This window comes from Myotis davidii, unplaced genomic scaffold (genome assembly GCF_000327345.1).
Source record: "Myotis davidii unplaced genomic scaffold, ASM32734v1 scaffold73, whole genome shotgun sequence".
In the NCBI taxonomy this organism is placed as follows: domain Eukaryota; kingdom Metazoa; phylum Chordata; class Mammalia; order Chiroptera; family Vespertilionidae; genus Myotis; species Myotis davidii.
In genome coordinates this window covers 2,393,842-2,408,036 of record NW_006286675.1, presented here as the reverse complement: position 1 = coordinate 2,408,036, position 14,195 = coordinate 2,393,842, and the positions used below count along the sequence as shown (strand labels likewise).

The 14,195-nt window shown below is 39.6% G+C and overlaps 1 protein-coding gene across 3 annotated transcripts in view; it reads right to left on the bottom strand.

Moving 5' to 3' along the window:
* The window catches only part of THUMPD3 (THUMP domain containing 3), a 31,782-nt gene extending 20,526 nt beyond the window's left edge, over window positions 1-11,256 (bottom strand). Inside the window, exons 1-4 of one of the 3 annotated variants that reach the window (XM_006758221.2) lie at window positions 11,192-11,256; window positions 9,393-9,681; window positions 7,485-7,562; window positions 879-1,352 (exon numbers count right to left, since the gene is read on the bottom strand). In XM_006758221.2, coding sequence (XP_006758284.1) covers window positions 879-1,352; window positions 7,485-7,562; window positions 9,393-9,647 — 807 coding nt within the window. In that variant the 5' untranslated portion in view covers window positions 9,648-9,681; window positions 11,192-11,256. Of the gene's footprint in view, window positions 1-878; window positions 1,353-7,484; window positions 7,563-9,392; window positions 9,682-10,984; window positions 11,138-11,174 lie in introns of those variants that run through there. The other 2 variants (XM_006758223.2, XM_006758222.2) reach the window with 2 other exon arrangements.
* Window positions 11,257-14,195: the final 2,939 nt, after the last annotated feature.

Here is a 14,195-nt window from a genome sequence, read left to right as displayed (position 1 = left end):
GTTAAGCTTAGCCCCATACACCAAGAGGTCATAGGTTCGATTCCTAGTCAGGGCACATGGCTGGGTGGCAGGCTCAATCACCAACAAGGAGCTTGCAGGAGGCAGCCAATCAGTGTTTCTCTATCTTCAATGTTTCTCTTACCCTCTCCCCTACTCTGTCTCTAAAAAAAATAATCAATTGATCCCCAGAATATGTTGTCAGTTTGGCTGAAATAAACTCTTATAAAAATTCTCTAGCCCTGGCCAGTGTGGCTCAGTTGGTTGGAGCATCGTCCTGTACACCAAAAGGTGGCAGATTCGATTCCTGGAAGGGCACATACCCAAGTTGTGGGTTCAATCCCTGGTAGGGGCTTGTGCAGCAGCAACTGCTTGATGTTTCTTTGTCCTTCTTTCCCTTTCTCTCCCTTCCTCTCTCTAGAATCAATAAAGAAAAAATATATTACAATTTTTTTTCCTCTAAAACAAAGGTACTCTAGTTGAATTTTATAATCTGAAAGTCCATGTAATGTTGTACAAAGTACTAGATTAGAAATTAGAAAACTCAAGTCTTAATAGTTCTCATCTATTAAGCACATAGTATATATCAGGTATTACACCAAACACTTAAAATGTATTATCTCATTTAACCTTCAGGACACACTTAGAAGTATATACTATTACTGGCTCTATTTGAAAACAGGCACAGAGAGAATATTTTTTCCAGTTATACAGTGCAAAATCTAAATTTGGATTATATCAGTCTCCATAGCCCATGCTCTTATTAGCCACACACTATTAGCTCTGTGGCCTGTTTAATTATCCATAGATTAAATTAGCCTGAAAATTCTACAAATCTATAATGGCATTCTTGAATCATCACAATCAGAGCCTGTACCTACCTCCACATCAAAGTTGGTCATGTCAGCCTTCCACTTAAAATAATCTTGAACAGCACCCCCAAAATCTCTTGCAGCCTCATTTGAGGAAAAGCAATGTTTCTCTCCTGCCCTGTTGCATGTGACTCTAAACTTTAGCACTTCGGGTTCAGTGTCTTCTTTTGAGCTCTCATCATTCTCATTTTTGCAAGATGCCAAAATATCACCTACTAATGTTGATATCTCTTCTTTGATGGCTGGCTTTTCATAGTAGTCTAAAATATGTGAATCTAAGGCATTATTAGACAACTCTTTTTTAACATCTCTCTCATCTCTTTTGTCTCCTCCATTATCAATCTTCTCTTTACTTAAATTCTGATTTAACTTTTTGCGCTTTGTTTTTTTTTTCTTGAAACTGGTGTTAATTTTCCATACTTTTAAAGGGTCTGACCATGGAAGCTTCCCAGCCAATTCTTCAAAATCCTTTAGGACTTTTTCCTAGAAGGGACAGAGAATAAAATCCATTAATTTTTCACCACTTTAATTAGACAAATAAACTCCTACTTTGCCTGCAGATGACATTAATCATTATGTTAAGGGTGGTAGAAGTGCAAAACAAGAGTCAATAAAATAATGGTTGTAACTGAGGAAATAAAAATCTCATTGAAAATTACGATATATACAAATTAAATCACTAAAGAATACAAGACAGAACAATAGATCAGAAGATGAGCTTCAAGATTAAAATGTAAGCAATAAGAAACTATTAACAGTCATAACTGTTAACTTAGTGAAAACTATTAACTTAGCATTATCTAAAGTTACTAGGTTTATATATTGTTCACTGTGAGAGTGAACCAGCGATCTTTTCCGTCAAAGAAAGGAGCTCGCTGCCATTTTGATATGACCGTCATATTCTCAGGGGGCTGCCACCTTATGCTCTGCCTTACCCCTCCCCTTCCTCTGAATTAGCCAATCGCACAAAAATGGGAACCTGAGTTCTGAGCCCTGACCAATCAAGTCAGAGTTCAGAGTGAAAGGCAGGGCAGACCGGCGTCAGGAAATAAAACCCCGAAGGGACTTCTCATTTGTGCGCTTTGCCCAGGATTTCCAGCTGGGAACAGCACCCTTTTGCAGGAGCAAATCTGCCTTGCCCATCCAGTTTCGATTGTTTGACTCATTCCTGCCACATTGTTGAGAGCATTTCTAACATTGACTACCAAAGTTCCTCCCAGAATTAAGTGCAGGGTGGGAAGGACCTTACCTGTCTTGACCATTGCTATAAGCCACACTCGTAGAAAAGTGCTTGATATACAAAAGGTATTCAATCAATCAATAGCTGTTGGATAACGTGATTAAATGTTAAAATGGGTGGTACAGAGCTGTCCAATTCAGCAGCCATCAGTCACATGTAGTCAATATTTAAATGATTTAAAAAATTTAAAATTCAGTCACATTAGCCACATTTCACACACTGGTGGCCAGTGGCTATCATGCTGGACAGCACAGACACAGAACACTGCCATTACAAAGCTACCGCAGAGTGCTGGTAGACAGTACATGTCATTGAAGATCAAAGCACAACGAAATCAATCCTGGCTGATGGAACTAAAATTGAAATGGAAGTGAGTGAAGGCTTTGATACTACTAGAAACCTGATAAAATAATGGTAAATTTCAGGTTTGGCAGATCTAATTCCATTTACAAATAATTTTCCTATAAAGGGCATCTAGGTTTAACATGGTGGAGTAACACTGGTACAGTCCCTTTCTTTCTTCAGAAACCATTGTAAAAGAAAAAACAACAGAAATACCAACTCTATCTTAATAGAATCTGTATGATATTCATAACGAACCATAACATGGGAATTCTAACATAAGAATTCCCAAGTGCAGTGAAGGTCAAACAGGTGCAGGAAGACACAGAGCAGTGGTTCTCAATCTCCTGGCCCTTTAAATACAGTTCCTCATGTTGTGACCCAACCATAAAATTATTTTTGTTGCTACTTCATAACTGTAATGTTGCTACTGTTGTGAATCGTAACGTAAATATCTGATATGCAGGATGGTCTTAGGCAACCCCTGTGAAAGGGTCGTTCAACCGCCAAAGGGGTCTCGACCCACAGGTTGAGAACCACTGACATAGAGGAAGAATGCCTATAGATCTCAGATAAAGGGTAGACCAGTCTGCATAGTTGCAGCAAATAAACTCTTCTTGGGAACAGCAGGGAAGAAGTATGTGCACTGGACTCCGTTTGTACCAAGAAGCAGGGGAAAGAAATGGAGACTGAACAAAGAACCTCACAGACAAGTTCTATTTGCTGAAAGCAGTCCATTGGTAAGGAAGAATTGGGAACAGTACTCTATATAGTAAATAACCCCGAAGGTGCTGATCTCTTTAGGCTAGGAAGAAGTAATAGTTAAAAGAACTAATTTAGCCCTAACTGGTTTGGCTCAGTGGATAGAGCGTCGGCCTGCGGACCAAAAGGTCCCAGGTTCGATTCCGGTCAAGGGCATGTACCTTAGTTGTGGACACATCCCCAGTAGGAAGTGTGCAGGAAACAGCTGATCGATGTTTCTCTCTCATTGATGTTTCTAACTCTCTGTCCCTCTCCCTTCCTCTCTGTAAAAAACCAATAAAATATATTAAGAACTAATTTAATGGTGTGGAAATTATATCTCGTCAGGCCAATGCGGCTCAGTGGTTGGGCATCGACCTATGAACCAGGAGGTCACAGTTCGATTCCTGGTCAGGGCACATGCCCGGGTTGTAGGCTCAGTTTCCAGCAGGCAGTGTGCAGGAGGCAGCCGATCAATTATTCTTTCTCATCATTGATGTTCCTATCTCTCACTCCCTCTCCCTTCCTCTCTGAAATATATATATGTTTTTAAAAAATTAATCTCAGTAAAGCTACTTTTTTAAAAAAGAAGAGAACTCATTCACCCACAGCCCTTTGTCAGAAGGAACTTCAAAGCAAACCAGAGGGATTTCTTGCTGACCTGGTGTTAACAGTTTCTGGCTTCTCCTAGGAGAACCTCCTCTAAATAGCAGGTCCAAGAGAAACTCCCTCATTCAAAGATGAGCAATTATCAATGCTATCAGCACAAGATTTACAGGGACATAAAAAGGAAAAAGGAGGAAAGGAACAGAAAAACAAATAGAGTAAAACAAAAAACAACTGACCAGAAAGACAATGCCAAAGAGCAGTTGAAAGCTATAATCAAACATATGGATGGCATCAAAAAATGTAATGAGGCTATACCTTTGAAAAAATAAGAGCTCAAGGCAGAGATAGACAAACAGAACGAGGGGGTGAGCCACCAGAAGAAGAAACAGGAGCTTGTAGCGTTCAAAGAAAAATAATTCACAGACGCTAGCCTTTAAAAAAAAAAAAGATTCATGACATCATCTGAATACTTAAAAATACCAATTAAAATGCTTAAACTAACAGGCTTTTTATAAGACAAGGGAAAGTATAATGCTACAAAGAATAAAATTGATGGTCAACAGAATAAAAGCTGGAAGCAAATGTTTAAAAGCAATGTTTTACTGGGGCATGTTGCAAATAAAGTCTACAAAGTGAAGGGCTTAACAGTTTTTCATGGTCACACACAACAGAAGTTGCCCATGCACAGATCTGAAAATCTACTTTAATACTTCATCTTCTTTTGGGACTTCACCAGCAACCTCTTTTGTAGTTACTTACAAAACAACCCCGAAAAGCTGGCTCACGTAGAACCATTGCATAATATCAGATTTACCACCAATTAGAGATCAAAAACACCAAAATAATACAAACTCTAAGATGGAAAAAAAACGCAGGAATTAAGAGAATACAGTCAAACCTCGTTTCTCGAACATCTCTCATCTCTAACAATTCGGCTCTCGACTAAGTTGTTCTCAGAAAAAAATGTCTCCACTGTCGATCAAAACTTCAGTTTTCAACCTAACAACCCTTTCATGTGGATACCTCAGCATGACAAAAAGTCTTGCAAGCAATCCTTTTGTTGCTGGCGATTAGCACAATTTTAAAACATAAAGAGGCCATCAAGAGTGCTAATGTTGCCGAAACCGGTTTGGCTCAGTGGATAGAGCTTTGGCCTGCGGACTGAAGGGTCCCAGGTTCGATTCCGGTCAAGGGCATGTACCTTGGTTGCGGGCATATCTCCAATGGGGAGTGTGCAGGAGGCAGCTGGTTGATGTTTCTCTCTCATCCATGTTTCTAACTCTCTATCTTTCTCCTTTCCTCTCTGTAAAAACTCAATAAAATATATTAAAAAAAAAAAAAGTGCTAATGTTACTAAGGGTGTGAAAGTGCTCACAAAACAGCAATCGCAGGCAATTGAATAGGTAGAAAAACTGTTGTTGATTAGATAAAGGAAAGGCAGTTAGCCAATGATAGCATTTTGGAGGCAATGATATATGAAAAATTCCTTTAAGGCTCGTAGGAGGTGGTTTGATAAATTTAAGAAGTGTTTATTTATAAGATTAAACAGTACATTAGGCCTGTACTGAATATAAGAAAGGTTGAAAGAGAGAATCATTTTGGGGTCTGGAACAGATTAATTCAATTTACATTATTTCTAATGGGAAAAAAATGATTCCGTTTTCAAACAAATTGCTTCTCGAACAGCCTTCTGGAATTAATTAAGTTCGAGAAACGAGGTTCCACTGTCTTAATAGTACCCACCAAGTTAGAAACAAGAATTAAAATTTTTAAAACTTCCAGTTTTTTAAATGCCTGCTAACATTTATTTGTGGCTATTAACATTTTGAAATACTCCGTGGCAAAAATGTTTAGTAGCCCGCCTATCATTTACTAGTTTCACAGATAACGATTCAGTTGGCAATGACTATCAGAAGTCTGAAGTGATATATATAATACTACTGTTGAAAGTACATTTTTGGTTATTACAACTTTTATCTATTTTCACTCTGAATTCTTTTAGGTCTTGTTTTAATTTTTTCTAGCTGTGGGTTCATACCACTTTGTTTTTGTATGTGTATTTTTTTTTTTTTTTAATTCTCACCCCAGGGTATGTTTTTTATTGATTTTTAGAGAGAGAGAAAGGGAGAGAGAGAGAAACATCAATGTGAGAGAAACGTTCTATCAGTTGCCTCCCACCCTGACCAGGAATCAGACCTGCTATCTTTTGGTGTATGGGATGAGGCTCAAATTAACTGAGCCACCAGGCCAGGGCTGACTGGTTTTTGAATGATATTTTGGAAATCAACCTGTTGCCAATAAATAAAAATTAGAGAATTAAGCACCATATGATAGTTTTTAAAAACAGGTTATTTCTCATATAGGCAATAAAACTAATAGAAAAAAGTTTTCAAGCATTTGGTTCTGGAAACCTGACCAAAAAGCAATGTGGAAAAATACTAAAGCCTTACCGAGATCTATTTTCAACCTTCAGCTTAGGCAGTCTCTCAAAGTTTACAAATCAGATGCTAAATACAAGTTGGAGACAAAGCTGTTGTCCTAACAACTAAAGGATTATTGGGATAGTACTTTGGCTTTATTTCAAAAACTAAACTTAGAGGAAAAAAAAGCCAGGCAAAAGCCCAATGGTGAGGGAAAGTGTTATTTGTAGATGATACAAACTGTCACTTGCTCTTTGGCTCACAGGTGGGAAGCAATTCTATTTGAAATCATATATATTAGCAAACCTAATCTTTTGTAACAAAGTAAAAAAAAAGAAAGTGAAACAATTTATTTCTTTTAAATTTTGATGTTTCCAATATTAATTTTTTAAAAATATATTTTATTGATTTTTTACAGAGTGGAAGGGAGAGAGATAGTTAGAAACATCAATGAGAGAGAAACATCAATCAGCTGCCTCCTGCACATCTCCTACTAGGGATGTGCCCGCAACTAAGGTACATGCCCTTGACCGGAATTGAACCTGGGACCTCTGAGACCGCAGGCCGACGCTCTATCCACTGAGCCAAACCGGTTTCGACTCCAATATTAATTTTTATATTTTCTTATTCTTTCATCTTTTTAAAAAATAAGGTATAATTGACACATACATTTTAGTTTCAGGTGTACAATATTTGTAGATATTGAGAAATGATCATCATAGTAAGTCTAGTTAACATCTGCCACCATACATAGTTATAAAAATTTTTTTCCTGTGATGAGAACTTTTAAGATCTACTCTCTTAGCAACTTGGAAATATACTATATAACAATATTAACTATAGTTGCCATGTTTTTAACTGCATCCCAATTACTTACTTTATTCCTAGAATTTTGTACCTTTTGACCTCCTCCACTCATTTTGCCCACTCTCCACCTCCTCCAATACTGATTTTTAGAAACAACTTTTGGGCCCTGGCCAAACAACTCAGTTGGTTAGAATGCCATCCCAATTCGCCTAAATTGAGGGTTTGATCCCCAGTCAGGGTAAATACAAGAATCAACCAATGATTCTTCCTCAAATCAATAAACAACTTTTGGGATGGACTGTCAACAAATCTCTGAATTTTCTTGTAAAAACTTTCCCAGTATTCTATATGATAAAAGCAGCAGTAATGCTAAAGGATAGAACATGAAACGCAGAAATAATCTTTTGGGGGATGATGGCTGAAAATCAGCTACCATGTTTGGTTGGGATAGCTCACCTTTGTTTCTTTGAACTGGAAATCTTTAAGCTCCTGAACAACCACAAATAAATTATCAACTGATCTCAGACGATGAACCTGGTGAGAAAAATAATGTTAGAAACAAATTTCTGAGAAAGCTTTTGAATCACACAAACTATTGACATTTAAATATAAAAATTATGTACAAAGACTTTAAAGCACCTAATAGAGCAATCCCTTCTCATCTGTGGTTTCAGTTATCTGTGGTCAACCACTGTCTGAAAATATTACATGGAAATTTCTAGAAATAAAGGATTCTTGAGTTTTAAATTACACACTGTTCTGAGTAGCTTGATGAAATCTCATGCTGTCCCATCTAAAAAATGAATCATCCCCTTTGTCCAGTGTATCCAGAGTGTATACGCTAACCACCCATTAGTCACTTAGTGCCATGTCATGGTATCATAGTGCTTGTGTTCAAGTATCCATTATTTTACTTAAGAATGGCCCAAAAGTGTTAGAGTGGTGATGCTAGCAATTTGAATATGCCCAAGAGAAGCAGTAAAATGTTTCCTTTAAGTGAAAAGGTGAAAGTTCCTGACTGAATAAGGAAAGAAAAAAACTGTATGCTGAGGTTGCTAAGATATATGGCAAAAATCAATCTTATATCCATGAAATCACCTAATTCATAAATTAAACTTTGTCATAAGTATGAATATATAGGAAAAAACATAGTGTATATATATATACACACACTATTAGGATTCTGGGGGTTTTGGAATGTCTCTCCATGGACTTGAGGCAGGGGACGGTCTACTGTGCCTATAATTTGTATTTAAATTTTTTTCCATTTACCCAGTCTCCCATCTTTTTGGTTATCTAACATTTTCTATTCCTCTAGAGAAAAGGAAGGACAGATGAAAGAATAGAAGCTTAGTGTGTTATGTGAGCAACACAGGTTTGGGGGAGAAGGGAAATACAGACAGTCAAGAAAAGCTTTATCATATTTCCCTCATAGCTCTCTGGGGTACACTGTATATTGGGGTTAAGAGCATAGGGCTTGAGCTCCAGCTCTATGATTACTAGCTGAGCAACCCTGGGCAGATTACGTATTACTAAGCCAAATGACTAATGAAGATAATCATGCCTATCTTCACAAAGCTACTGAGGTTATTAACTAAAATACTGAGTGGAAAATACCTGCTTACCAATTCATCCCACACACTTGGGGGGGTGGGATTTCTACTATATGCTAGACAGGGGTGGGCAAACTTTTTGACTCGAGGGCCACAATAGGTTCTTAAACTGGACCGGAGGGCCGGAACAAAAGCATGGATGGAGTGTTTGTGTGAACTAATATAAATTCAAAGTAAACATCATTACATAAAAGGGTACGGTCTTTTTTTTTATTTTTAGTTTTATTCATTTCAAACGGGCCGGATCCGGCCCGCGGGCCGTAGTTTGCCCACGGCTGTGCTAGACACTAACAGCTTGGGAGACTTAAAAAATAAAAATAAAAAAGGCAATCCCTGTCCTCATGTTGCTTAAGTGGTAATGAGATATAGCTTAGCTGTTTTATTCTAGTGGGATGGCAGTGTGCTGACCTTCACTTTTCACCTGCAGTGATTCCTAATTACTTTTGAACAAGTATTTTTTTAATACAGATTAAAAAAAAATCTCTCCTTTTATGCTTCACCCCCAAAATCTAAACCTCAGCTAGATGCTAAAGTCAATTCAAAGATGTATAGCAGATATCCAGAATTTCTTCAGGTACATACATGAAATTCTCCTGGTGAATTCATCCTCAGGAAATATTAGTATCACTTCTAAAAATGTAACAAACCTACCAGTCAATCTTAAAAATCAGTACCCAATACAAAATACAACAGGAAATACCCATAAAATGATCTATTTAGAAAACTATTTTAAATATTGCTTCATTCAAACCTGAGCCAGACTTTCCACTGAAATGTCAAAATATATCTTGCCCCGATCTTTGCTGATTTTGCATGATGATCTCAATTTCTCTCTCACTTCATCTGCAGCTACTTGCTCAAAACCAGTAGGTACAGTGGCTCCAATAGTGACTCGGAGATGCTCGGACTCACTTCTGGGGACACTTTCTGTCACATGTATATATCTCTGGTTCTCATGAAGGTTCACATGCAAAAGTTGGTTAGTGGCTTCTTGAACATCAGACATGTTGGCAATGCTTCCAAAATTCTTGATACAGTCCCTTCAAAAGCAGTACAGAAAAGAAAAAAAATAATCTCCAAACATTATCACCTCATATATCAACTATAAATAAAAACGTCTATTTTGGAGGGCTAGAAGAACAAGGCAACACAACTGATATAGCCATATTCAGTCAACAATGCCTGAATCAGTATTCACTAAAGATAAAAGGGTTGAATAACATGGGCATAGATGTAAAATATATTATTAAATAAGCAATATAGATACTATGGGGGAAAAAGAAGAAAGACAAATAAAAGAATTTTCACAGCACACAATGTTTGGTTTCGGATCATCTATGTTGATAATAGCCACCTCATAACTATAACAGTTAACACTCTAAAAACAGAGGCTACTAGAGCACATTCAAATACATTTCTGCATCTTGGCCTTTTTTAGATAGCGGTTAAGATCATGGGAACTGGAATTTAGACATAGATTTGACTTCTTGTCCTCACCATTCATAGGCTGAATGACATAAAAACAAAAGTTTATTTTCCTATGCCTCAATTTCCTCATCTGCAAAATGGGAATTAAATATCTTCCTCTAGAGTTGTTGGGAGACTTAATTGAGAATAGCGTACTTACAGGCCCATAATTAAAACTTGCTAATAGGATATCTATCTTCCTCTTGTGAAGGAGATAGTGATTCATGCATTTAAAAATGATAAACTGAACTTCACTGACTACACATATTTTAGTGCCTATTACTGACCAGGCTCCGGAACCCATGACTGGGCATCAATGAGAGATCTGTGAAATATCTGAAATAGTAAGCCAAATTCCCAGTACCTGAGCATGGGTGGGGTTGGGGTTAGAGAGGTGGGAAATGGAGATCAATAGCTCTCAACAGATTTTTTAAGGTTTTGCAACCTAGAAATAGGCACTGAGTACCTAGTGTCCTTGTTCCATAACCAGAGTCAAGCGACAGTGTCTAACACTAATAAAAGTCAATTCCTGCCCTTAATGAGCTCACAATCACTGTGAATAAGACCTCCAGCTTCTAAAGGAGCAGGCTAGCACGGCCAGTGGCGGCTCTGCGGTTGAGCGCCAACCTAAGAACCGGGAGGTCACGACATATGCCCTGGTTGCTGCTCGACCCACGATCCATCGTTCAGGAGGCAGCTGATCAAGGATTCTCTCCCTTGCTCTCTGAAATCAATAAAAAATATATATATTTTAAAAAGCTGATTGATTAAATAAATAAATGAGACCCAAGTCCGTAAAAGGACATATCCTGCCCAAGGTCAGGGGGCCCATTAGTGGCTCGGGCTAGAATGAAAACCGCGTCTCCGGACACCCACCCGCTGGGCCCTCGTTACAGGAATCGCGAGAGGCGGTCAAGGACAGGGAGAGACAGCGAGAAGGGCTCCACAATGACACCAGGCCGAAGTCCGGCGCGGCACCACCCCAAGGATCAAGACCCAGGCCGCCCCTCCCTCGCAAGGGTTAGCGATTTCACACCCCAGCCACTCCCACCCGCCGCCCGTTTACCGGCCCGCAGCGCAGACCTTTCCGATTCCGGCACGCAGCCGATTCAACGTGCTCAGGTCACGCCGCCGGAAGCCGACTCTCGACAAACCCGGAAGCGGAAGTCAGGCGGCGCCGTCACCGCGGCTCCGAGCGAGGGGCGGGCGCCGGCGCAAGGTTGTGGAAAGAGGCACATGCGCATAAAGGTCTGTGCCCGGTGGCTGCCAACACGGGGTGTTCCCTTCTTGCAATTGGGGACAGCATGGCCTGCCCGCTGAACCTGTAGAACTGCGGGCCGCGTCGCGTCACGTACTGCTAGCATTTCTAGAGGGCTTATCCGTCCCAAGCATTGAGTAAGTGCTCCCAGCCGTCATTTCATTTGTTCCAACAACTACCTGACGCGGCCGTTCCCGTTTTCAAGCGGGAGACACTTAGTCTCAGAGAGCTTATTAAATATCTTGACTAAAATGTCAGGCACAGCACTTTCCAGGCAGAGCTGGGGTTTGAATTTAGATGATGTGACCAGAATTCTTGCTCTGAATATGAGTTGGTGTTGCTCAAGTAAGTCCCTGAGTTGTATGCAGTAGTCTTCCTCCGCCCGTCCCTCCTCCTACACCCACACACTTACTCGTGGTTTTGTTTTCCACTGTTTTAGTCATCCTGGGCCAACGCTGGCCTGACAACATTATATGGAAAATTACAGAAATAAATAATAATAAGTTTTAAGTTCCACCCTTTTCTGAGTAGCAACTTGTGCTCTCCTGCCCCGACTTGCCCAGGATATGAATCATTCCTTTGTCGAAGATATCCACACACTACATACCATCATGAGACATTTTGAGAGAGACCACATTCACATAACTTTTATTTTAGTATATTGTTATATGTTTTTTAAAATATGTTTTTATTGATTTTAGAGAAAGGGAGAGAGAGATACATTGATCTTTTGTCTCCTGCACCCTCCGGGAGCTACTGGGGAGCAAGCTTGCAACCCTGGTATGTGCCCTGACCTGGAATGGAACCGATGGCCTCTTGGTGCATGGGAGGACGCACCGATGCACACCAGCCAGGGCATATTGTTATGTTTTATTATTGTTTATTGCTAACCTCTTTCTATGCCTAATTGAAAAATTAAACTTTATCATAGGTATATATGCATAGGAAAATGCATAGTATATGTAGGATTTGGTGCTCTCTGTGGTTTCAGGCAAATACTGGGGTCTTGGGACATATCCTCTGTAGAAAAGGGGTACTACTATATCACCTTCACTATCTTTGCCCAATTGTGCTATTATTTAATATACTTTTAAAAACATATTTTTAACTTAAGTTATTTTAGAAGGAACCCTTAAAACTCAATAACAGAAAGATAACCCAATTTAAAAATGAATGAAGGCTTAAATATTTCTCCAAAAAATACACACATAATCACATGAAATAATCACATGAAAAGATAGTCAACATCACTAGCCATTAGAAAAATGCAAATTAAAACCACAATGAAATACCTGTTTGAGTGGCTAAATTTTTTGAAAAACGTGCATTTCCAAGTTCCAGTGAGCATGTGGAGTGACGGAACATTTATGCATTGTTGGTGGGAATGCTTTTAAAAATTGTAAAGCCACTTTGGAAAACAGATTGGCCTTTCTCAAAAAGTTAAACATGGAGTGCCATATGAACCAACATTTCTACTCAGGTGTGTATACCCAAGAGAATTGAAAATAGATGTTCAAGCAAATACTTGCACAGGAATGTGTCTAACAGTATTTTTATAATAGCCCCAAAGTGGAAACAACTTAAATATCCATAAGCAAATGTGATCTATCCATGCAATGGAATGTTATCTATATATATATAAAAGCCAAGTGACCAGAACAACCAGAATGACCAGAACGACCGGTGGCTATGATGCACACTGTGGCAGACAACCGCCTGATCAGGGCCCCTATCAGCCACGCCCAACCTCCTGCGGCCCCTCCCCCCAGCTGGCCCTGCCCCCAATTGGCATCCCCCACCCTAATTGGGGTTGGGATCGGCCAGCCAACCTCCTGTGTCCCTTCCCCGCTGCTGGCTCTGCCCCAATAGGCCCCTATCAGGGTGGGCCGGCCAGACCCCTCTTGTGCACAAATTTGTGCGCCAGGCCTCTAGTGTATGTATGTGTGTGTGTGTGTATATATATATATATATATATACACACACACACATATATATAAGCATAAGTGACTGGCCAACTGACCGGTAGCTATGATGTGCACTGACCACCAGGGGGTAGATGTTCAATGCACAGGCATGGAAATGTGGAACAGACGAATCTCAGAGGGAAGGGGCAGGAGGGCAGGAAGAAATTAATCAAAGATCTTACATGCATACTAGAGCCTGGTGCATGAATCCCTGGGCTTGGCCTGCGCCCTTTTGCAATCTAGGACCCCTCGGGGGATGTTGGAGGCCCAGTGCACTAAATGAGACCTTCTTGACAAAATAAGAGGGATTAAAACGAGAATCTTCAAGATTCTCTTCAGCTGATTTAGTGTTATTTTAATATGTTTCTTTATTGATTTTTAGAGAGAGAGAAAGGAAAAAAGATAGAGAGAAACATCAGTGAGAGAGAGACATGGATTGGCTGCCTCCTGTACCCTATTAAATAACATTAGAGCTGTTACTTAGCAAAATTTATTGGTTACCTCTGGAAACAGCCCAAGTGCCCATCAGTAGATGAGTGGATATGGCCGGAATCGAACCTGGGACCCTTCAGTCCGCAGGCCGATGCACTATCCGCTGAGCCAAACCGGTTGCAGCTGGATAAAAAAGTAGTGGTATATTTACACAATGGAATACTATGAAGCTGTAAAAGGGCGGCATGGATGGATCTGAAGATTATTATGCTAAGCAAAATAAGCCAAACAGAAAAAGATAAATACCATATGATCTCACTTATGTATGGAATCTAATGAATAAAATAAACTGATGAACAAAATAGAACCAGAGGCTTGGATACATGGAACAGACTGACAGTGGTCAGGGGGAGGAGAGTAGTAGGAGGGACCT